At 42.4% G+C, this 25,073-nt stretch overlaps 1 protein-coding gene across 3 annotated transcripts in view; it reads right to left on the bottom strand.

The window, feature by feature from the left end:
- The window catches only part of LOC121553991 (phosphoinositide 3-kinase regulatory subunit 6), a 31,746-nt gene that overhangs the window by 5,717 nt on the left and 956 nt on the right, over nt 1-25,073 (bottom strand). For 2 of the 3 annotated variants that reach the window (XM_041867409.2, XM_041867412.2), the window contains exons 1-12: nt 13,443-13,568; nt 12,058-12,152; nt 11,823-11,924; nt 10,544-10,635; nt 9,910-9,978; nt 9,177-9,309; nt 8,882-8,951; nt 8,480-8,672; nt 7,393-7,543; nt 3,557-3,652; nt 2,370-2,856; nt 1,848-1,947 (exon numbers count right to left, since the gene is read on the bottom strand). In XM_041867409.2, coding sequence (XP_041723343.2) covers nt 1,848-1,947; nt 2,370-2,856; nt 3,557-3,652; nt 7,393-7,543; nt 8,480-8,672; nt 8,882-8,951; nt 9,177-9,309; nt 9,910-9,978; nt 10,544-10,635; nt 11,823-11,924; nt 12,058-12,118 — 1,554 coding nt within the window. In that variant the 5' untranslated portion in view covers nt 12,119-12,152; nt 13,443-13,568. Of the gene's footprint in view, nt 1-1,847; nt 1,948-2,369; nt 2,857-3,556; nt 3,653-7,392; nt 7,544-8,479; nt 8,673-8,881; nt 8,952-9,176; nt 9,310-9,909; nt 9,979-10,543; nt 10,636-11,822; nt 11,925-12,057; nt 12,153-13,442; nt 13,569-25,073 lie in introns of those variants that run through there. The other variant, XM_041867410.2, reaches the window with a different exon arrangement.

The following is a 25,073-nucleotide window of genomic DNA, read 5'->3' as shown; positions in this document are numbered from 1 at the left end:
TGTATTAAACTGTTAGGGTTACTCAACTACAGCCAAGTTAAGTGTAAAACCAGAGAACAACCTTAACCCTTTACACTTGTGGGAATTGGCCTATATGGATAGGGCTAAATTGAAATGCTTCTCACAGAAGAAATATAAACAAAAATATGCATGACCATGGTAGCAATTGAAAGGGAACAGTTTGTAGATTATGGGAAAATTATAATACCAAAGTTGAGGACACAGTTCACCTGACTCAAGATTGAATCCAAACATTACACTGTTGATTTTATGCGCATTTTAAATTTACTGTACTTTTCGCCACATTTATTGATAACAGAATCTCTAAAAAATACTCTGAATACATTCAATAACATGATAAGAATATTACTGGAAAATGTGGGGTAGGTGCAACATAAGACAAAAAAAATTGTCTCCAAGGGGCCACACACCTCTCCAAAGTGTGCTCAGTTTCTAATTAATTTCAATGCATTTTTATGACTCAAAGAAGAGTCTTCAACTATAAGGTGCTTTTTTGAGCTCTCCTAGCTGTGCCGTTGAGGAACTACAGCAAGCAGACTTGTAGTTGTTTTGTTTGGAACACAATACTGCATCACCACCATCACATAATTACTGTTGTTGTTTACGCAATCCAAAGACGGACCATTATAAATCGCAATCTGGGTCAGGTGGGCATCATTTGAAAGCTTGTTCTATTGCCAACATGACTAGCTAAGTTATAAAATACGATCTTACAGTGTTAGGCTTTCACAGGGCAATTCAGAGAACATATCGTAATTTTGGTGCGCATCGAAAGGAGTCATGCGTGCATTCAGGTGCATTCAGCTGCGTGTTCCGTGACGGATTTTCTTCATAATAGACAAACATCCCATTGGGCACAGACGTCATTTCAACGTCTAGTTTTGATTTACATTTGATTGAGTTGTCAACTAATTTGAATTCAACGTGAAATCAACAAAAAATGTCACTACGTCATTAGATTTAGGTTAAAAGGTGGGTGAAAAAAATAAATTTCCTTATGTTGATTACTTTTTTCAAATCCAATCAGTTTTCCACGTTGATTCAACATCATCACATATATTTGTTGTTGTTGAAATGACGTGGAAACAACATTGAACCAGTTTTTGCCAAGTGAGATTCTGTTCAGAACAACCCAGGGTATGACACCATGCTTCTACATCTGCATTGCTTGCTGTTTGGGGTTTTAGGCTGGGTTTCTGTATAGCACTTTGTGACATCTGCTGATGTAAAAAGGGCTTTATAAATACATTTGATTGATTGATGTCATCTTGTAACTGTACATCAAACATAGTGATCATACATTTTGACAGTATATGACATGAGTTTTATGATATGGAAATGTGAAGTGCACATTTTGACATTTTGGTGTTTTGCTTGTATGACATCAAAGTAGTATTTATTATAATTCTCAACATCTTATCTTTCAAAATACATCGAGTCCTCTTAATTGACAGAATTTCCCTCACTCAGACAACAAAACATTTCAAAAGTTGTCCAACTAGCAGGAGGGATGGGGGTAACTTCTTGCTGCGCGTGGTGCTCAAGTTCAGAACGTCTGTTAGTCAAAACCCATACAGCACTGTGAAGCACAGAGCCTGAGCTCTGACGTCATTTACAGCATATTACTGTACAGCCACTATGTTCCAATATAGGCCCTTATTAGTGCCCAAATCTGCCATTTTCAACCTACATTCTTTTGATGTGATCATTTCACATACTGTGTGTGGGTGTGTGTGATCACATACTGAAACACTGAAAATAGTCATATATTTGTCTCTTGACAGGTTGTAAACTGATAGGAGTGAGGTGTTAGTTTGTGGTCTTACTTTGACAGGACAGGTGGGACTGGTATCTTCACAGACTGGGATGTAGTAAAACTGGAAGTTGACTTTCATCGTCAGAAAGAGACGACGCGCTTCCCTTTTCCTGCAGAGTGAAACCAATGATTAATAAACCCTAAAACCATGCTACACAGGAAACCAAAATGGCTGTAATAACCAGTCTTGAGTTAGTCGGAATAATCCCATTGTATATTTCTGACGCATTAACTATTAATGTGTCTTGGTTTCAATTCAACTTTCTTCTTCCTGACTAGACCATGGAAATGCAAATATGGACTGTTAGTTTCCGATTCCATTTTTGGACATTAGGAAATAAAACATTTTCAACAGCATAGTATAAGGCTAACCAAACTGAGAGGTTGTAGGTGGAACTGTCTCCAAAAACTGTACTATGATCATTTCTAACAGAAATCTATCATATCCAGTATCCATTCTAATATATCTAATATCCACTACAAACTACATGCAGTCTCCCAGACTACATTACCCATGATCCTTGTCCCTCACCTGAGAAAGTAGAAGGCCTTAGCCAGCTTCCCCAGCACCCTGTCGTCCCCCATCACCACGATCCTGGCCGTGAAGTGCCTCTGCTGCTTGGAGAATGAGGGGGTCCCGCTGCACCCCGCCTTCCTCTGAAGTTTCCCCCCTCCAATGGCTCCCCCTCCCCCGGCCACGCTCCCACTCTCCTCCAGAGCGTCCTGCATCAGGGCCATATGGTCCGTGACTGACGGCCTCATCTTGATGCCTCCTCGTCGGGTTAACCTGGCCTCCCCCTCCTCCAAACCACCAGAGGGTTCTACCACTGATGGCTCAACCCCAGGGGGAAGATCCCTCTCGATGCCGCTGTCGTTGGACATCACGGAGTGGCGGGGCATGGCGGAGGAGGAAGTGAGGTCGGCGGGGAGGTCGGCGAGGTCAAAGTCGGTCTCCTGGTCGAGGCAGAAGTGTTCCGACGACATGGAGCTGGAGCGCACACACTTGGCCAGCTCGCGCCCTGTTGGAAGACGTGACATCAGAGAAATAGGAATTAGATTACTGTATCGCTGTAAAATGTATGTCAATGCAGGTCAATGAGAACATGAAGCAGTGAGACAAAAAAGAGCTATAGTATTGGAAGTTCGCATTGGGTGAACCCTTTTAACATACAGTGGGGTCCGAAATGATTGACACCCTTGATAAAGATGAGCAATAATGACTGTATAAAATAAATAATTAAAATAATGACAATAATAATCATCATCATCTTTGACCCTCTGTAGCTTTCTCACTCATCATTATTCACGATTCATTTAGGATTATCCATAATCATGGTAGCATCCACATTAATGTAGAAGTGTTCAGAAACATATTATATTCTTATTTACAATAAAAGTGACTCCAAAATAACACAATACATTATTTACCATTCATTTCTATTGGGCACAAAATAATCTGAAACACAACCAAAAACGAACTGCAAATGCATCCAATCGTTTGTAGAGTCGCAAGCTTGATGTAGTCATTGCGTACTAGGAATATGGGATCAAATACTAAACTTTTGACTACTGTATTTCTAAGAATCTTTAGGGGTGTCAATAATTTTGACCCCTACCCTTTTTGAGAAAAACATAACAGAGTTGATGTAACAGAGTTCTCCCATTGGTGTGTACATGAGTTCCCATGGTTGTGTATAAACAACAGATCTCGCCACTCACAGATCTCCTCATCCTCCTGCCACAGGTGGAAGCTCATCTCCGGGTTGGGAAGTGGCGTGTCACACAGGGATCCCCCGCCACCGGACGACAATATGTCTAAACCAGGAAGAGCCCAAACTGTCACAATGACACCAAAAACAACACAACACCCGCTTACTTCCTGGTCCCCCTGCCCTACACTAAGTATATGGCTTCACAGCTGGTCTGTGAGAGAGGTCCATTTGAAGGATAGTTGTTATGATGAGAATAATAAATATGGATGAAAAGGGAAATACACTGTACATCCGCCTTAAAGGGTGGGGGGAGGGGGGGGAGGGGGTCCCTGACTCGACAGATTTAGACATGGAGGAATACAGTGTGAAATATCAGCTGACCTATACAGCAATCTATTAATAACATTCCCAACATCAGTGACTGCTATAGAGCGATCTATTAATAACGTTCCCGAAGTCAGTGACTGCTGCACTGAACGGTATGTGTCAGCTTGAAGACACACCAACACAATTGACAGCATTGGCAGTATTTATCTGAATAAGCCCTATGTGAAAAATGTACAACTACTTATACAGTGGGGTAAAAAAGTATTTAGTCAGCCACCAATTGTGCAAGTTCTCCCATTTAAAAAGATGAGAGAGGCCTGTAATTTTCATCATAGGTACACATCAACTATGACAGACAAAATGAGAAAAAATAATCCAGAAAATCACATTGTAGGATTTTTAATGAATTTATTTGCAAATTATGGTGGAAAATAAGTATTTGGTCAATAACTAAAGTTTCTCAATACTTTGTTATATGCCCTTTGTTGGCAATGACACAGGTCAAACGTTTTCTGTAAGTCTTCACAAGGTTTTCACACACTGTTGCTGGTATTTTGGCCCATTCCTCCATGCAGATCTCCTCTAGAGCAGTGATGTTTTGGGGCTGTTGCTGGGCAACACAGACTTTCAACTCCCTCCAAAGATTTTCTATGGGGTTGAGATCTGGAGACTGGCTAGGCCACTCCAGGACCTTGAAATGGCTAGGACACTCCTTCGTTGCCCGGGCGGTGTGTTTGGGATCATTGTCATGCTGAAAGACCCAGCCACGTTTCATCTTCAATGCCCTTGCTGATGGAAGGAGGTTTTCACTCAAAATCTCACGATACATGGCCCCATTCATTCTTTCCTTTACACGGATCAGTCGTCCTGGTCCCTTTGCAGAAAAACAGCCCCAAAGCATGATGTTTCCACCCCCATGCTTCACAGTAGGTATGGTGTTCTTTGGATGCAACTCAGCATTCTTTGTCATCCAAACACGACGAGTTGAGTTTTTACCAAAAAGTTCTATTTTGGTTTCATCTGACCATATGACATTCTCCCAATCCTCTTCTGGATCATCCAAATGCACTCTAGCAAACTTCAGACGGGCCTAGACAGGGCTTAAGCAGGGGGACACGTCTGGCACTGCAGGATTTGAGTCCCTGGCGGTGTAGTGTGTTACTGCTGGTAGGCATTGTTACTTTGGTCCCAGCTCTCTGCAGGTCATTCACTAGGTCCCCCCGTGTGGTTCTGGGATTTTTGCTCACCGTTCTTGTGATCATTTTGACCCCACGGGGTGAGATCTTGCGTGGAGCCCCAGATCGAGGGAGATTATCAGTGGTCTTGTATGTCTTCCATTTCCTAATAATTGCTCCCACAGTTGATTTCTTCAAACCAAGATGCTTACCTATTGCAGATTCAGTCTTCCCAGCCTGGTGCAGGTCTACAATTTTGTTTCTGGTGTCCTTTGACAGCTCTTTGGTCTTGTAGTTTGGAGTGTGACTGTTTGAGGTTGTGGACAGGTGTCTTTTATACTGATAACAAGTTCAAACAGGTGCCATTAATACAGGTAACGAGTGGAGGACAGAGGAGCCTCTTAAAGAAGAAGTTACAGATCTGTGAGAGCCAGAAATCTTGCTTGTTTGTAGGTGACCAAATACTTATTTTCCACCATAATTTGCAAATAAATTCATTAAAAATCCTACAATGTGATTTTCTGGAGAAAAAAAATCTCAATTTGTCTGTCATAGTTGACGTGTACCTACAGTGAGGGAAAAAAGTATTTGATCCCCTGCGGATTTTGTACGTTTGCCCACTGACAAAGAAATGATCAGTCTATAATTTTAATGGTAGGTTTATTTGAACAGTGAGAGACAGAATAACAACAAAAAAATCCATAAAAACGCATGTAAGTAATGTTATAAATTGATTTCCATTTTAATGAGGGAAATAAGTATTTGACCCCCTCTCAATCAGAAAGATTTCTGGCTCCCAGGTGTCTTTTATACAGGTAACGAGCTGAGATTAGGAGCACACTCTTAAAGGGAGTGCTCCTAATCTCAGTTTGTTACCTGTATAAAAGACACCTGTCCACAGAAGCAATCGATCAATCAGATTCCAAACTCTCCACCATGGCCAAGACCAAAGAGCTCTCCAAGGATGTCAGGGACAGGATTGTAGACCTACACAAGGCTGGAATAGGCTACAAGACCATCGCCAAGCAGCTTGGTGAGAAGGTGACAACAGTTGGTGCGATTATTCGCAAATGGAAGAAACACAAAAGCACTGTCAATCTCCCTCGGCCTGGGGCTCCATGCAAGATCTCACCTTGTGGAGTTGCAATGATCATGAGAACGGTGAGGATTCAGCCCAGAACTACACGGGAGGATCTTGTCAATGATCTCAAGGCAGCTGGGACCATAGTCACCAAGAAAACAATTGGTAACACACTACGCCGTGAAGGACTGAAATCCTGCAGCACCCGCAAGGTCCCCCTGCTCAAGAAAGCACATATACAGGGCCGTCTGAAGTTTGCCAATGAACATCTGAATGATTCAGAGGAGAACTGGGTGAAAGTGTTGTGGTCAGATGAGACCAAAATCGAGCTCTTTGGCATCAACTCAACTCGCCATGTTGGGAGGAGGAGGAATGCTGCCTATGACCACAAGAACACCATCCCCACTGTCAAACATGGAGGTGGAAACATTATGCTTTGGGGGTGTTTTTCTGCTAAGGGGACAGGACAACTTCACCCCATCAAAGAGACGATGGACGGGGCCATGTACCGTCAAATCTTGGGTGAGAACCTCCTTCCCTTAGCCAGGGCATTGAAAATGGGTCGTGGATGGGTATTCCAGCATGACAATGACCCAAAACACATGGCCAAGGCAACAAAGGAGTGGCTCAATTAGAAGCACATTAAGGTCCTGGAGTAGCCAGTCTCCAGACCTTAATCCCATAGAAAATCTGTGGAGGGAGCTGAAGGTTCGAGTTGCCAAATGTCAGCCTCGAAACCTTAATGACTTGGAGAAGATCTGCAAAGAGGAGTGGAACAAAATCCCTCCTGAGATGTGTGCAAACCTGGTGGCCAACTACAAGAAACGTCTGACCTCTGTGATTGTCAACAAGGGTTTTGCCACCAAGTACTAAGTCATGTTTTGCAGAGGGGTCAAATACTTATTTCCCTCATTAAAATGCAAATGAATTTATAACATTTTTGACATGCGTTTTTATGGATTTTTTTGTTGTTATTCTGTCTCTCACTGTTCAAATAAACCTACAATTAAAATTATAGACTGATCATGTCTTTGTCAGTGGGCAAACGTACAAAATCAGCAGGGGATCAAATACTTTTTTCCCTCACTGTATGATGAAAATTACAGGCCTCTCTCATCTTTTTAAGTGGGAGAACTTGCACAATTGGTGGCTGACTAAATACATTTTTTCCCCACTGTATACATGTACCAGCTGTAATCTATAGTACCCCTCCATGTTCACTTGTCAAAAGATGACCCCTCTATGATAAGGATACTGTACCTGATGTGTCAGTATGGGTGAGGATCTCTCTGTAGAGTTGTCCCAGTCTCCCCCTCAGCATCACCCCCTCCCCCTTGCTGCCCTCCTCCACACTCTGCTCCAGACTGGCCACCACTTCCTGGAAGTACGGCTCCACGTCCTGGCCCATTTCCTGCCACACACACACACGCACAAACAGACACACACGTGGAGACACATGGATGCGGACGGACAGACACACACACACACACACACACACACACACACACACACACACACACACACACGTCTATCAATAGAATACAGGTGAAAGGCCACCAGTGTCCAGACAAACACATCTGGAAGTCTGAGTTTGAGACATCCTGTTGAGATGAGTGTTATATTAGGACCAGTGTGTGTAAGTATGTGTGTGTGTGTTTTATTAAGAATGGTGCCAATCTCTGTTAGATCATGGAACAACACAACTAAACAACACATTGTTGAGTCATTATAGATAATCTCTGGTTAAGTGTGTTGCTGAATATGACTGAGATGGCATGTATGAGGCACCAGTAGAGACCTTTTAGCTTACTGAGCTTTGCTACAAAGGGGATTGCGCAATACACTGAAATATAAACTAGTATCAAACACAAAGTGATATTGATTTAGATAACTTTGAACAAACTTTGAACACAGGAACATTTGTGAAATGACACGACAAAACCAAAGTCAAACCGAAGTAAACATCAAAGTGACTATCAAGACCATAAAACAGGTTTCTTTACTCTAGAACAGAAGTCAAACCCAAAAGGTTTTTCTACGGTGTAAAAAGTGCTGTATATGTAAAATGTGTGTACAATGTACATGTAAAAAAAAAAAAAAGATATAAAAACGAAGTTCCTTTTGTTCTCCGAAGAGGGGTGGATGGACAAATAAAGAAATAAAACAAAGTAAAAGAAGGGTTTTAACAATAACTTTTACCCTGAAACCCATCATCACATTCGCATAGCGAAAGAACAAAGACTTGAACAGAAGAAGAAACATCATAGTGAAACTCAATGTTGGGCTGTGTGACATGAATCACATACAAACATAAACCCAACCGCAGCGCAACCGCAAGCACACTGACCTTCAGTACCTGTGCCAGTTTATGACTGTGGCACAGCTCCCCACCTAGAGCAGCCTGGATGGAGTGTTGGACCACGCTCCGCATGTAGTCAAGGGGGTTCAGATACCCCCCTGACCCTGAGGCCTCGATGTCCCACCTCAGCGCCCCACCGAGGGGGCCGGAGAAGACCGCCGGATCGGCGAACACAAACACCCTAGGAGACCATAGGAGAGATTGAGTTATTGCCTTTGGTTATCCTTGATTAACCAGTTCCCTGATTGTTTGGTTGGCAGTTCACATGCAAGCTGCTGTTATTACAAGCTACTTTATCTACAAACAGCATATCATTCTATACCATAAGGAAAAATGGCTTCTCTCTGTGTCACCGTGTGTATACAACATCAAGTTAGGTTGCTCTCTCACCTCTCCTGAAACGGATGGTAGACATTCTTCAAGCTCTGCTCTGCTACAACCATCCTCTGATACAGCACTCCTGTGGGTCAAAAATATTTACTATCCAGATAAAACACAAGACATTCTCGTACTACAGCCATTGAATACATTGAAACAAACATCCCTCTTCATTATAAAGTGTATTACAGTAAAACGATGATCACCTATGAAGACAGTAAATTCTACCAATAAAGTCTTATCTAATACATAATAAAAAATACATCATTCGACATGCTAGACCAAGGATGTATGTTGGTTTCAGTACCTGGTGTGTAGCGTTCTGTCTTCATGCGTCTGGTGTAGCTGAGGCCGACAGTACAGTAGGGCTGGGGGAGGGTAAGTAGCCTCTTACAGAAGTCATACACCCGCTTGTACAGGTCGTCAGGAAGATATGCTGACTGGAACATACACAGATATACGCACAGTTAGCACTGTCAGTCAGTCACAGCTGTCCTAAGACTGAACTAAACCACCAAACACAATTGGTATGGTACACACAACCCTCAAATACAGTATGGTACTATTTCCCTCCATAAATACTTGCACAAACTTCCCAAAACAAGCAATCGTTAATGGTTTGTAATATTCTATTATTTTCTATCCCATTCTATTCTATCCTATTATATTATTTATATCCCATTCTATTATATTCTATTCCATTCTATTATATTATATCCCATTCTATTATATTCTACTGTAATGAACCGATGGCACCGGTAACAACAAGAACTGTCTCTTTAAGACACTAACAGATAAAGAAGAGATAAAGGTCTACTACAGGACAGAGTCCTGACCTAGCCTGACCAGGAAGTATAAGAGACGATTAACAGGAAGTAAGACTTCATCAAATCTGAGATCATCAAAACAGTGATAGGAAATGATCCAATCCCCCAAATTAAAGCTCCTCCCCAGCCAACCCTGAGACAGGTCGGTCTGTAAAGATGGTGTTATCATGTCTGACAGGTGTTTCTTTGTGTAATGTAAGCCCCAGAACCTACCTGTATGACAGCATAGATGAGTGTGTGGAGCAGGGGGATGATGTGTATCCGACAATCTACCCTCTCAGCCTGCAGACAACAAGAGACAAACACACAAACTGTGTCAGTCAGTTACTCACTAATACAAAGTTTGTCTGTAGAAGATAGCGTGTCTGTTACCACCAGGGGCGGACTGGGACCAGAAATCGGCCCTAGCATTTCTAACACATTGGACAATTATTTTCCTTGAGGCCTCCACACAGGCCCATTATTAGCAAGTTAATGATAATTTTGCGTTAAAAAAAAACAAGTTTGACAGACCCACTGGGCTAAAAATAAACCATTCCATCTGGCATTTGCCTGAAATGCCTGATGGCCAATCCGCCCCTGGTTCCACTAGACATAACATTCATGTTTCACATCGTTGCACAATGTCCTTGACAATCTTTGTGTTCTTTTCATCTGTGGCAAACAAGTTTATTTGGGTAGCAATCGTTGATTGTCTTATCATGTTTCTTGACACTACAGTGAAATCTAACGTACCATATGCACTGGATACACTCCAAATGGAATGACTAATAATAAATGCCCCAGAGCCATATATTTCTCCATATAAGGCCACGGAATGGTCTAATGGCACACATTGATGACATACCTTTTCCAGCTCCTTGACGACGACTCTCACCAGAATGAGACTGTTGGCAGGATTGTTCCGAACCTTCTTGTGCAGCGTCCATCTTAGCATCCCTTCAAATGGAAACACACACACTCAGCACAAACATTTCCACAGACATGGCGCTAAACAGCACTCACACTCTCCGTTGTTTCCATAGCTCTACACAAATAGCTGGTGTGACTCAGTGTCAATGCTTTGTTCCATTGCACAACTAATCCAAACTGTGGCTAAAACAAATAGCTGACTAAGTGCAATTTTCCGATTATTGGCAGGCAGCGTTACGTGTCATCCTCATGTGGTTTGGGCAGATTGATAAGGCCTGGTTGGCACATTAAAGAGGATCAACTCCTTCTGCACAGTGGAGCAGAGAGGCAAGTCAGGGACCTTTAGACCATTTTAGACCTAGATGCTTTGTATGTAAGGCACAGGCGGCTGGTGGCACATTAATTGGGGAGGACAGGCTGGAATGTAATGAATGGAACGGGTCTCCCGAGAGGCGCAGCGGTCTAAGGCACTGCATCGCAGTGCTAGAGGCGTCACTACAGACCCGGGTTCGATCCCGGGCTGTATCACAACCGGCCGTGATCGGGAGTCCCATCGGGCGGCGCACAATTGGCCCAGCGTTGTCCGGGTTAGGGCAGGGTTTGGCCGGGGGGGGGCTTTACTTGGCTCATCGCGCTCTAGCGACTCCTTGTGGTGGGCCAGGCGCCTGCAGGCTGACATCGGTCGTCAGTTGAACGGTGTTTCCTCCGACACATTGGTGCAGCTGGCTTCCAGGTTAAGAGGGCGGGTGTTAAGAAGCGCATTTTGGCGGACGCATGACTCGACCTTCGCCTCCCGAGCCCTTGCAGAGACAAGATCAAAATTGGGGAGAAAAAGGGGGTAAAATACAAAAAAATAATAAGAAAAATGAATAAATGGAACGGTAACAAACACATAGTTTCCATACCATTCCATTCACTTCATTCCAGCCATTATTATGAGCCGTCCTCCCCTCACCAGCCTCTTGTGATGTAAGGGTACCCATATGTATCTTTATTGAGCTTAGGGTCAGTAATGTGGGGGTTACTTGATGAAGCTTGCTATGCATCTAGCTAGCACTACCAGTTGAAGCTAGCCCGCTAGCGACACCCCTGACCAAACCAGACTGGAAATAAGCAATGTGCAACAAAAGCAGGCTGACTTTATACGGAGCCATGCTCACACAACAGTGTGTAAACCCTATAAAGAGTCTAGTGGAAACTACTGGTGGGCTTACCTTTATTGAGCACAGAGGAGGGGTGTTGGCTCTCCAGCTCCCTGAGCACGGCCTGGACGCTGCGGTAGATGTCCGACTCTGAGGCCGAGGGGGCACAGCTTCCTGGAGGGTCAGAAGTTAGGAGTTAATGTTAATAAAAGTCCTACATCAAATGTTCCATTTTGGATCAAATGTACATGCATGCCACTGTTGAAATCGTGGCGCGTCAAATGACACCCTATTCCCTATATAGTACCTATAGGCTCCATGTTGTTCGTGGGGCTGCTCAAGCTATCCCAGGCTGCCTTGTTGGTCATGTCTCACATGCATGGTGGGGCCACGGCCTGGTGTCTATAGGGACGGGGAAGGAAGAAAGTAAAAGCTGTTAGCGGCACCCACCGGAGGGATGACATGGGCTTTTAACCAGGAAAAAGGCTATAGACCTAAATGATATACTGAACATTCTTGTGGTACAGAGGTGTTAGGACTTGTGAGTCTCCAAGAGTAGAACCAGTGACCTGACCACGAAAAACACACACACACACACGTACACACAAACACACACAACCCTGAGCTATAACACTAACCATAATGAGTTTCAGCAGCAGGTGCTGCGGTCACAGTCACAGTACTGTTCAAATAGAGCATGGCTGATCGTTCTCATTGCCTCATAAACAACCTCTCTCTCTGCTTCTCTTTCTCACAGTCTAGTTTATCATCGCACAAATAGAATTATACCCCGTCCCACATGTTCGTTTTTTGGCGTTCGGTAGAGATAAGTCATCTACCCACCTGTTTCTCACAATCCCCCATAACAAAGGCTAAAATGACAGGGGGTGTATTGAGGTCTATGGGACAGCTTCACTCATCACATGTAAAATGGCCAATCATGTCAAATGAAAGTTCCCAACAGTGAAAGACGATGACTTCTTGATACTCAGATCTGTGATGAGTACACTGACAGTATACACGCAGGATGCATCATCACAACACAAGACAGATCTAGTGAACTAGTGAAACTGCTGTGGAGTTATAAACATGAGCATAAAAAAGTGTATTACTGTAACTTGCCTTAGAGATAGATACCGGAGTGAAAGAAAATAAAAGTAATTTTCAATTTGAATTAAATTGCCAAATAGAATATGCTGCATTGTTTCTGCAACAACTATACCACCAACTTGACTTTCACCACATGCCTCAGCTAACAGCATACTAAGACATTTACAAAAGTGAAACATACTCAGTATAATTAACTGTATCACTTCCTCAGTTTTGAATAGCCTGACCCAGAATGACACTGCTGAAATGAATGAATGTCACCATACTGATATAAAAACAGTTGGTCTATAAAGTTGCACCAAATGTTCTGTTGAAACATTTCCGATCCAGTCAAAACTTGGAAAGAAAGGACTATCTGACAAACTCTGTAACAGTTCCCTAAGCCAGAGGCAGAGAGCATGCCAAAATGTCTCTCTTGCTCTCTCTCTCTCTCAAAACTCTCTCTCTCAATGTTAGTTCTCATACTGAAAGTTCACAATTAGTTTGCAGCTTCCAGTTCTATCCCAGACACATCCACCATCCAGTACCTACCCACCAAAGCACACAAAACAGGTGAACCGCCAAAAAAACAAATCCCCCTACCTTTTCCCTCCCAGAAAGGTTCCTCTTTTCAGTGATACACAAAAGGTTCCCTGAGGTGTTTAATATCTGACACACTGGCTCAGTGTTCAACGTGCTGCTGCAGGGTCTGACAGAGAGAATAGTGAAGTGAATTTACTGAGTGAACTTCCTCTAACTGGGAGGTAGTGACGAGGTGGTGGTGGTGGTGGTGACAGAGAGAGGAGCAGTGTTCTGAGAGAGGGGGAGAGAGAGAAAGAGGTAGCAGTGTTCTGAGAGAGGGGGGGGAGAGAGAGAGGTAGAGGGGGAGGAGGAAAGTGAGCTGGAGGTTTGGAGGAGGATGTTTGGGGGTGAGGTAACAGCAGCAACCTGTTTGAACTGTGTTTAATGTTGCATTCTCTCTCTCTCTCTTTTTGTCTTTCCGTTTTCTTGTATCTCTCTTTGTGCTGATCTTTTTCTCATCTTTTTCTCCCTCTCTTTCTCCCACTCCCTCAGGCTGTCCTGGGGGTTGTTCCTGAGGCTACAGTAGCAAAATGGAGGTTTAGTTTGAGGGGATTTAGCCTGGATCCCTGCAAGAAAAGCACAACACGGGGAAGAACAGCAACAGGGACAACAGCGCTGCCTCAGCAACTGCCTGGGTGACCACACGTTTCCTGTCGCTGATGCACCCCTCACTCTCTCTCTTTCGCTCTCTTTCTGACTCTTGGTCTGTCTCTCTCTCACTCTTTCTCTCTTTCTACACTCTGTCCTTCACTCCCTCTGCCTTTCTCTCTCTCCATCCTCCCTCACTCTCTCTCCCCCTCATTCTCTCTCTTCAACACTCTCCATCTCTCACACACACACACTAACATATTGTTTTTTTTAACACCTATTTGTGCGGAGGGAGGACAGGACCTGCAACATTTCCTGTCTGTGTGAATGCGTAGGCCTACACCACGCTCAACAGGCTATATTTAGGTTGGAGCCCCAGAGGTGTGTGTGTGTGTGTGTGTGTGTGTATATGTGTGTGTGTGCCCCAGAGGTTTCATTCATGTGTTGCCAAATGAAGAGCCTAAAAATAGTCAGAAATGTCCGTTTCAGCACTAAGTGAGCATGTCCTTGCAAACTGAGGGAGGAAAGTGTACGTGTCGCAACAATGAGTGATCTTTTTAATCTTCAACATAGGAATGCTACCAAAAAGAACTTAATGAAACTGGTTACAATTGACGGAGTCACCCATAATTCACCAAATGATATTTTGAAGGAAGAAACAAAGTACTTTAAGCATATGTTGTTTTCTTTTCAGTCGCCTCCATCTCCTCTAACTGAAGCTAATTGTAGAGATTTTTTTTCTATTGATAATGTCAAATTAACAGCCACACAGAAAGACTCATGTGAAGGTGAAATTACAGAGGAGGAACTTCTGGATGCAATTAAAGACTTTAAGTCTGGGAAAACTCCAGGGTTGGATGTCATACCAGTCGAGGTATACCAAACCTTTTTTGATATAGTAAGAGGACCGTTATTAGCATGTTTTAATCACTCCTATGTAAATGGTAGATTATCTGACACTCAAGAAGAAGGTCTGATCTCATTATTACTGAAACAGAATACAAGTGGAAAATATAAAGATCCAGTCCATTTACAAAATTGGAGGCCCCTTACACTTCAGTGTTGTGATGCAAAAATCAGAGCAAAATGTATAGCGCATAGAATTAAAAAGGTATTGTCGGATATTATTCATTCTAATCAGACAGGTTTTTTACATGGAAGATACATTGGAGATAATATAAGGCACGTATTGGAAACAATAGAACACTATGGAAAATATGGGAAACCAGGCCTGCTATTCATAGCAGACTTCGAAAAGGCATTTGATAAAGTTCGACTGGGGTTTATATATAAATGCCTGGAGCATTTCAATTTTGGAGAATCTCTTATAAAATGGGTCAAAATCATGTATACTAACCCTAGGTGTAAAATAGTAAATAATGGCTATTTCTCAGAAAGTTTTAAACTGTCAAGAGGAGTGAAACAAGGTTGTCCACTATCGGCATATCTATTTATTGTGGCCATCGAGATGTTAGCTATTAAAATCAGATCCAATAATAATATCAGAGGATTAGAAATACAGGGCTTAAAAACAAAGGTGTCATTGTACGCTGATGATTCATGTTTTCTTTTAAATCCACAACTAGAATCCCTCCACAGCCTCATAGAGGATCTAGATACATTTTCTAACCTCTCTGGATTACAACCAAACTATGACAAATGTACTATATTACGTATTGGATCACTAAAAATACAATTTTTACATTACCATGTAGTTTACCAATAAAATGGTCTGATGGTGATGTGGATATACTCGAATACATATCCCAAAGGAAATAAATGATCTCACTTCAATAAATTTTAATAGAAAGTTAGCAAAAATAGATAAGATCTTACTACCATGGAAAGGAAAATACCTGTCAATTTGTGGAAAAATCACCCTGATTAACTCTTTAGTATTATCCCAGTTTACCTATTTGCTTATGGTCTTGCCTACGCCTAGCGAACAGTTTTTTAAATTATATGAGAAACAAATATTCAATTTTATTTGGAACGGCAAGCCAGACAAAATTAAAAGAGCATATTTATATAATGAATATGAATTCAGAGGACATAAATTATTAAATATTAAAGCATTAGACCTATCACTAAAAGCTTCAGTCATACAAAAGTTATACTTAAATCCGAACTGGTTCTCAAGCAAATTAGTAAGATTGTCTCACCCAATGTTCAAGAAAGGCCTTTTTCCCTTTATTCAGATTACAACCTCTCACTTTCAGTTATTTGAAAAGGAAATCATCTCCCAAATGTCACCATTTCTAAAACAAGCCATAGAAAGTTGTTTGCAATTTCAATTTAATCCTCCAGAAACGACAGAACAAATAATGCAACAAATATTGTGGTTAAATTCAAATATACTAATTGACAAAAAACCTTTATTTTTTGACAGAATGTTTAAAAAAGGTATAATCTTCGTAAATGATATCATCGGTAGGACTGGTGGAGTTATGTCGCACATGCAGCTGACAAAAACATATGGAAATGTCTGCTCTACCCAAAATTACAACCAAATAATTGCAGCCTTACCGCAAAAGTGGAAGAGGAAAGTGGAAGGGGGAGAAAGTAAGGAACTTGTCTGTCGGCCTTGCATTAAAGAACATAATTGGTTAAGGAAAACTGTGATAAATAAAAAAGTATATCAGTTTCACTTAAGGACCAAAGGATTGACAGCCGTCCCATATAGATTGCAAAATAGTTGGGAAGAGATCTTTGACGTACCGATCCCATGGCATAGTGTTTATGAACTGACACGCAAAACGACACCGGATTCAAAAATTTGAATCTTTCAATTTAAATTATTATATAAAATTCTTGCTACCAATATAATGTTATTTATATGGGGAATACAATCTTCCCAGCTCTGCAGATTTTGCTGTGAAGAGACAGAATCATTAGATCATTTGTTTTGGTTCTGTCCATTTGTAGCTTGTTTTTGGACACAGGTCCAGGAATGGCTAAAGGATTGCAATATTTACCTGGAACTAACCTTGCAGATAGCATTACTGGGTGATCTGAAAAGTCATAGTCAATCAATCAATAATATAATAATACTTTTAGCAAAAATGTTTATTTTTAATTCACAATCTGTAGAAGCAATGAGAATAGAAAGGTTCAGAACTTTTGTAAAACATCACAGTACGGTTGAAATAGAAATGCAAATAGAAATCCTATATGGATGGTGTTAAGAGATAGATGGGAGGTATTGAATAGTTGAAGGATGGGACTAATAACAAATAACAACAAATAATAACAAAGATAGCTAATAATGTAAGCATACTGTGTCCATAATAAGTATATAGGTTGTATGTTGGGAGCTTTTGGGAAAGAGCACAGTTAGAAAGATATGGCATATAGAAGCAAACCGGATGGACATCATGAAAATGATCGGAGAGGTTGAGAGTAGAAGAAGTTCAGGAGCAATAAAAATTTAAAAAAATATATATATATATAATAGAATTATTGTAAAATTAACTCTGTCCATAAGGTGTAGATAGTAAGTATAGACCGGAAGTAGAGGCCTGGGCATTGTTGTTCACTAATTTACTCCAAGTAGGGAAAGGATGGTGGGGTTGAAAAGTAATAAAGGGGAGTATATATATAAAAAAAAAAACACATGGGGGATTGGAAGTGATGCAGACAATTACATTGATAGAAGATACAATCTATCTGCAATATTAAGCTGATCCATTCCCCCCTAAAAAACAACAAAAACAACAACAAAAAAACAATGAGTGATCTGCAAGACAAGTTCTCTCACGTCACCCCCCTCCTCCGCACACTCCACTGGCTTCCAGTTGAAGCTCGCATCCGTTACAAGACCATGGTGCTTGCCTTTGGAGCAGCGAGGGGAACGGCACCTCTGTACCTTCGGGCTCTGATCAGTCCCTACACCCAAACGAGGGCATTGCGTTCATCCACCTCTGGCCTGCTGGCTCCCCTTCCTCTGCGGAAGCATAGTTCCCGCTCAGCCCAGTCAAAACTGTTCGCTGCTCTGGCACCCCAATGTTGGAACAAGCTCCCTCACGACGCCAGGACAGCGGAGTCACTCACCACCTTCCGGAGACATTTGAAACCCCACCTCTTTAAGGAATACCTGGGATAGGATAAAGTAATCCTTCTACCCCCCCCCAAAAATTGTAAAGTGGTTATCCCACTGGCTATAGGGTGAATGCATCAATTTGTGAGTCGCTCTGGACAAGAGCGTCTGCTAAATGACGTAAATGTGCCCTTGAGCAAGGCACTTAACCCTAATTGCTCCTGTAAGTCGCTCTGGATAAGAGCGTCTGCTAAATGACTAAAATGTAAAATGTAAAATATCGTTTAGATGTGATATGGGTGTGGCAAGTGGCACACAACTAGAGCTCTGCCTGTGGATGACATTTGGAGCTTTTGTAAATTGTGCATGAGATATGGAGCTTTGATAAGAGTAGCCAAAACCAATGGTAAAAGCATGTACTTTAGCAACTTGTACTTCAAGAAAGAAGTACAAGACTGAAGTCCAAGTTTGCAGTGAGTGCTCTACCACCGGGACCACAAAACCCCAAGCCTCAGGTGGACATGAACACTCACAAACAATGTGCTACAATACTTTAGGTGGAGTCAATCAAACATACCCTTATCAGACTGTATAATTGTACATGGTACATGGCTAAAAACAGACTGTGTTTTCCCAGCTAGCCACACCCCTTTCACATGATCACATACCTGTAAACACCCTACAGTACGTGCAGGGCTACTCAAGTGTATGACTAAGGTTTCATACACACGCATGCATGAACGCACGCACACGCACCCTATAAAGACTACTGTGCATGACTATAGAGGTGTAGAGTCCATGGCTGAGATTTCATTTATGACCAGGGCATCTTAAGTCTAGTAGGCCTAGTCATAGTAATCAGTTTATGTGTGAAAGCGTTATCCAAACATGCAGATTGTTGAAGTGTCTTTTCCTGCTCCTTTATTCAAATCAAATCAATCAAATCAAAGGTTCTGTAGCCAATGTAGCCAAGTCTCCCTCTTTTCAGCTTGAGAGATTACCATTCAAATGATACTGTATGACCCATAATATCGGTGCTACGTTTTGTTGGCTGGTATGTTAATGCCGATGACAACAAGGACAGACATACTACAGCCTGGCAGTGTAAAGTAAACTAACTTCTTCCAGCCCTGCCTATTATTTACAGGACAGAGCTGGCTCAGTTCCTGCTCTCAGTTACAAACGCAGGTTGGAGGATTCCAGTTCATATAGAGGCGAAAGAAACGCACACCTATTTAGGCGAGGTGCTGGCTAACGGAGTAGAACACTTGAAAAAGAAAAGGAGAGCTGCACACTCTAAGAGCTCAGATGCAATCATTTAATAACCTAATAACCAATGTTTCGACAGTCTTCATCAGGGTATAATGACAAACACTGCGGGTCACTAGTTTATATAGTGTCAAAGGAGACACACAGGTGTCTGTAATCATGGCCGGGTGTGGCCTGATATCATTGGTTAATTCACAGATAAACAGAACATACAGAAAACATGAATAGATAGCATATGATCATAGATACAACGGCTACATAGGCCCACAAACATTTACAATGAATAGCAAAATCACAATAATCACAAGAATGGCTTCAAATCAAAGTCTACGTTGAGACCGAAGGGAGCAAGGGTCTTTAAATTAAAGATCCAGGCAGCCTCTCGTTTTAACAATAAGTTGTCGAGGTCACCCCCTCTCCTAGGGAGGGTGACATTTTTGATGGCGATATAACGTAGGGACGAAATCGAGTGGTTCGCTTCCAAAAAGTGGGCAGAGACTGGGTATGTCGAGTTTTTGCACCTAATGGTGCTACGATGCTCCGAGATTTGTACTTTTAATTCGCACTTTGTTTTACCCACATCATTTTTACCAGTTAACATCCACCTGTCGAGCCTCAGTCTGTACAACTGGGTCATATTAATGTGTGCCCACCATAGCAAAGCGTTTTGCAATGGTAAAATGAACATGTGCTTTTCTTATTGGACAAGATCAGGTAGTCCCTCCCTGTTTTCGTCCTCATTTCTTCCGTTTGGTGCCTAGTGAAAACAACCTTTCGGTCAGTGAAAAACAGGGGGATTCAATTCCGTTCAGGCCTGCCGCAGATGCCTCTGAAAACAGGAAGAGCCAGCCAGCGAGAGAGAATATAGGAATTGGAGGGAGTGGGGGATGAGGGAGGGTGAGGTGCGCATGCGTGCGTGCGTGCATGTGAGTGTGTAAGTGTGTGAGGCTGGAAATCCCCACGTTAGGACAGTGAGCAGCAAAATAATATATACACTGTAGGCTCACATGTACAGTGCCTTCGGAAAGTATTCAGACCCCTTGACTTTTTCCACATTTTATTACGTTACAGCCTTATTCTAAAATTGATTCAATATTTGTTTTTCCTCAGCAATCTACACACAATACCCCATAATGACAAAGTGAAAACAGAAATACCTTATTTACATAAGTATTCAGACCGTTCGCTATGAGACTCGAAATTGAGCTCAGGTGCATCCTGTTTCCATTGATCATCCTTGAGATGTTTCTACAACTTGACTGGAGTCCACCTGTGGTAAATTCTATTGATTGGACATGATTTGGAAAGGCACACACCTGTCTATATAAGGTCCCACAGTGCATGTCAGAGCAAAAACCAAGCCATGAGGTCGAAGGAATTGTCTGTAGATTGTGTCGAGAGGCACAGATCTGGGGAAGGGTACCAAAACATTTCTGTAGCATTGAAGGTCCCCAAGAAATCAGTGGCCTCCATCATTCTTAAATGGAAGAACTTTGCAACCACCAAGACTTCCTAAAGCTGGCGACCCGATGGTCACTCTGACAGAGCTCTAGAGTTCCTCTGTGGAGATGGGAGAACCTTTTAGAAGGACAACCATCTCTGCAGCACTCCACCAATCAGGCCTTTATGGTATAGTGGCCTGATGGAAGCCAGTCCTCAGTAAAAGGCACATGACAGCCCGCTAAAGACTCTCAGACCATGAGTAACAAGATTCTCTGGTCTGATGAAACCAAGACTGAACTCTTTGGCCTGAATGCCAAGCGTCACGTCTGGAGGAAAACTGGCACCATCCCTACGGTGAAGCATGGTGGTGGCAGTATCATGCTGTGGGGATGTTTTTCAGCGGCAGGGACTGGGAGACTAGTCAGGATCGAGGCAAAGATGAAAGGCGCAAAGTACAGAGAGATCCTTGATGAAAACCTGCTCCAGAGCACTCAGGACCTCAGACTGGGGCGAAGGTTCACCTTCCAACAGGACAACAACCCTAAGCACACAGCCAAGACAGCGCAGGAGTGTCTTTGGGACAAGTCTCTGAATGTCCTTGAGTGGCCCAGCCAGAGCCCGGACTTGAACCCGGTCTAACATTTCTGAAGAGACCTGAAAATAGCTGTGCAGCGACCCTCCCCATCCAAACTGACAGAGCTTGAGAGAATCTGCAGAGAGGAATGGGAGAAACTCCCCAAATACAGGTGTGCCAACTTTGTAGCGTCATACCCAAGAAGACTCGAGACTGTAATCGCTGCCAAAGGTGCTTCAACAAAGTACTGAGTAAAGGGTGTGAATACTAATGTAAATGTGATATTTCCTGGGTAAAAAAAAAAACATTGGCAAAATTTTCAAAAAAACTGTTTTTGCTTTGTCATTATGGTGTATTGTGTGTAGATTGATGAGGGGGGGAAACTATTTTATCTATTTTAGAATAAGGCTGTAATGTAACAAAATGTAGAGTGCTTATTATGTCACAGTTGAAAAACAAGGCAACTACAGTAGAACATTCCTTTCATGACATAGGCAAAGAAATGTCCCAGCTAAAGTAACTCTTAGATTGTGTTGCTACAGTATGTTGTTGAGCAATGCCTCACGTCACAAGCAAGTTGATGTTTATTGTCATGAGTCTTGTCCTGGAGGCAGAACTGAGCGATATCCCCTTAGACAGGCCAGCTGCAAAGTCAAACTTCGCTATATGGTAAAAATTTATGAAAACAAAAATTAGCTTTTTGGTCTTAATTTAAGGTTAGGGTTAGGGTTAGGCATTAGGGTTAGCAGTGCGGTTAAGGTTAAGTTTAAAATCAGATGTTATGACTTTGTGGCTGTGCTAGCTAGTGACCACTCCACATAGCTGCCTCCAGAACAAGATTCATGACGAAAAACGCTAACCCACACGTCGCAAACTAACACTACCAAGTTTTTTTTTGTTAGAAACCAGTCCAGTATCAAGTGGTGCAAATGTTGTTCTTGGATAATTTCCGTAGAAACAAGGCACCCAGTACAGAAAAAAATCTAAAAAGGACACCATTGAAAACCAACAGTATTTCCCTCCACCATCAAACTAAGCAAAAATCTACATACAACGTCTATAACCCATAACACCTAATGTAACCATAACACATACAAGATAAAGCGGTCAATGATTCTCCTCCACCAGTGGCAGAAGTACCTGTAAGAACATAAACATAGGCTATGTCCTAAAGGTAGTGCACTATAGATATACAGGGAATAGGGTGGCATTTCAGATGCAGCATCTATGCTGCTGGTGTGAGGAGGGATATCAATCAAGGATATTTCCTGCATTCACAGCAGGAACAATGTGAGGAAGTGTTTCAAGACCACTGGACTCTCACAACCCTCTGGCTCTCTACCTGGCTAAGCTTCCCTAAGTTCCCCTATCACATTGCGTCAGACCCACGCATGAGCATGCACACACACACACACACACATTCAGGAGGCAGGCACGCACGCTGGCACGCACCCACAATTCTGACAGGACACAATGGGGCTAAGGGGAAGATTTATACCCCATGTGCTAAAACCATCAGGCTGGATGGAGGAAGAGAGAAGGAAGAGGGGTGGGTAAAGAGGGGGTCCCCACGGGGGGCTGTTGGTGTGAATTGGGTCAGCCCCTGTACAGAGGGTCACCTGAGGATGTCGCTCCTGGGCTGGTTCTTGTTTGGGCCCCAGCACTCAGGGGCCAACTGTACTGTGCAGTACTGTACACACACATGCATGCATGCACAAATGTGCACCTGCACGCATGGATGCACGCATGTTTACACAAGCACGCACAAAAACTACTTTAAACCTAACCAAAATAAATATGACATTTACTTTATAGCCATGGCATGAACTATTGGCATGAACTATTGGCATGAACTATCGGCATGAACTATCGGCATGAACAATTGAACTTCCACAAAGACCTACTGTACAGAACTTACTTCTGATCCTGGTTTATCATGACTATGTTTTTACAACCATCAGATACTGTTCAAGGTTTTAAAATGATACAATTTGCACGATGTCAAAAGTGTATGGCCTCCCTCTTATCGATGTGATAAGAACGTTGCACTTAACGGTTTCTCATTCATTCCTTAACGGGAAATATAATGCTTAATCTGTTCTTATCAAGCAAAAATCCAGGCTTGAACACAATATTGTTACCATAGCTACAACTAGGGCCCTGTGACAACTCAGTAACAAGAGTGCTTGTGGATTTCAGGCTAGTAGTGTGGTACATTGGCTAAGCATACAATAAATGGCATTTTTCCATTGAATGTCTAAGGAATGGTTTTGTAGATTCTAGTAGGGCTGGTTTTGACATACACTGCTGCTGTACGTGGTCATTATAAGCCATGTTAACATTAGAGTAAACATATCGAGGGAGGTTGTTTGGTGTAATGCAATCTATCCGCCACTGGGACAGGATGTACCCAGGGCGTCAGACTAGACGTGGTCGCAACACACACACACGCACACGTGCACACACACTTGGCAGGGAGCATGTCCAGCCATTGTGGAGACAACCTCCCAGGAGCCTTTACACACGACGATGCCAAAAGTGTGGCCATTTGTTTATATATTCTTCTTTAGGAAAGTGAGCTGAAGTGCGTCTGCGGTTTGCCTGCCACCTCAATGTGCTCATAGCGTCAGGCTTAGACTGTGAGTAAGGTATCATTTCAATTGACATTTCTTCAGTTAAACAAGGAAGCTTCATGGCTCACGCAAAATCTTCATTTCTAATGCCAGACTCTTAGCTTGGGTGCCAGTCTGTTTCTGCTCTCCATAAGGAGGCAAGAAACCAGGCACAGCGGAACAGGCTGGCACCCAGGCTACCATATTCCCACAAGGGAATATGTTTACATCAACATAGGCATGCCATAAACCTAGAGTGTTTGGACCCAGTGACCCCTGGCTTGCTACTTTATAACCCCATTGAGACAGAGAGCTTTCCCTATAATGACACTGCCTAAGCTCTCCTCTCCTCAGCTGTGTACACTACCAGTATCCCATACAGAAGACCCAAGCCAATGGGTCATATCGTTGAGGGTCCATATTCAGGGGTGGCCAGGGGTTATGGACACTCCCATAACAAATCAGAGCACCGCTATAAAGCATTTAAAATATACAATTTGGGAACCCACATAAGTGTTCATAATAAGAACATTGATCCAGCAATTACTACTTTACCCATACATTAAAGCTGCAATATGTAACTTTTTGAGCGACCTGACAAAATGCACATAGAAATGTGAGTTATAGATCTGTCATTCTCATTGAAAGTAAGTCTAAGAAGCGGTAGATATGTTCTATGTGTGCTATTTCTATGCTTCCTCTTCTTAAGTTTCATTTTTGTGTCTTTTACTTTTGGTTTTGTATCCCAGCTTCAAACAGCTGAAAATCCAATATTTTTGGTTATGGAAAATATATTTCACAGTGGTTTAGATGGTATAATGATTCTCTACACTATACTTGCTTGTTTTGTCACATAAACTGAAATTAGGCGAACTATTAGAATTTTAGCAACCAGGAAATGGCGGAGCGGTTTTTTAAGTTGTTCTTATACCGGTGTAGTAACACTGTAATTAAATTAGCTGGAAATGGGCACCAACCCTTTCCAACACTCAATGAGTTATTCAAACCCTGCCCAAACATCACCAACAACCAACCACGCATCTAGCCTGGTTCCAGATCTGTTTGTTATGTCTTGTTGACTGTTGACCATATGAGTTGGCAAGACAGCGTAAACAGATCTGGGACCAGGC

This window comes from Coregonus clupeaformis, unplaced genomic scaffold (genome assembly GCF_020615455.1).
Source record: "Coregonus clupeaformis isolate EN_2021a unplaced genomic scaffold, ASM2061545v1 scaf1132, whole genome shotgun sequence".
Lineage (NCBI taxonomy): Eukaryota > Metazoa > Chordata > Actinopteri > Salmoniformes > Salmonidae > Coregonus > Coregonus clupeaformis.
The sequence above is the reverse complement of the archived record's forward strand: the minus strand, read 5'-3'. Positions and strand labels throughout refer to the sequence as shown.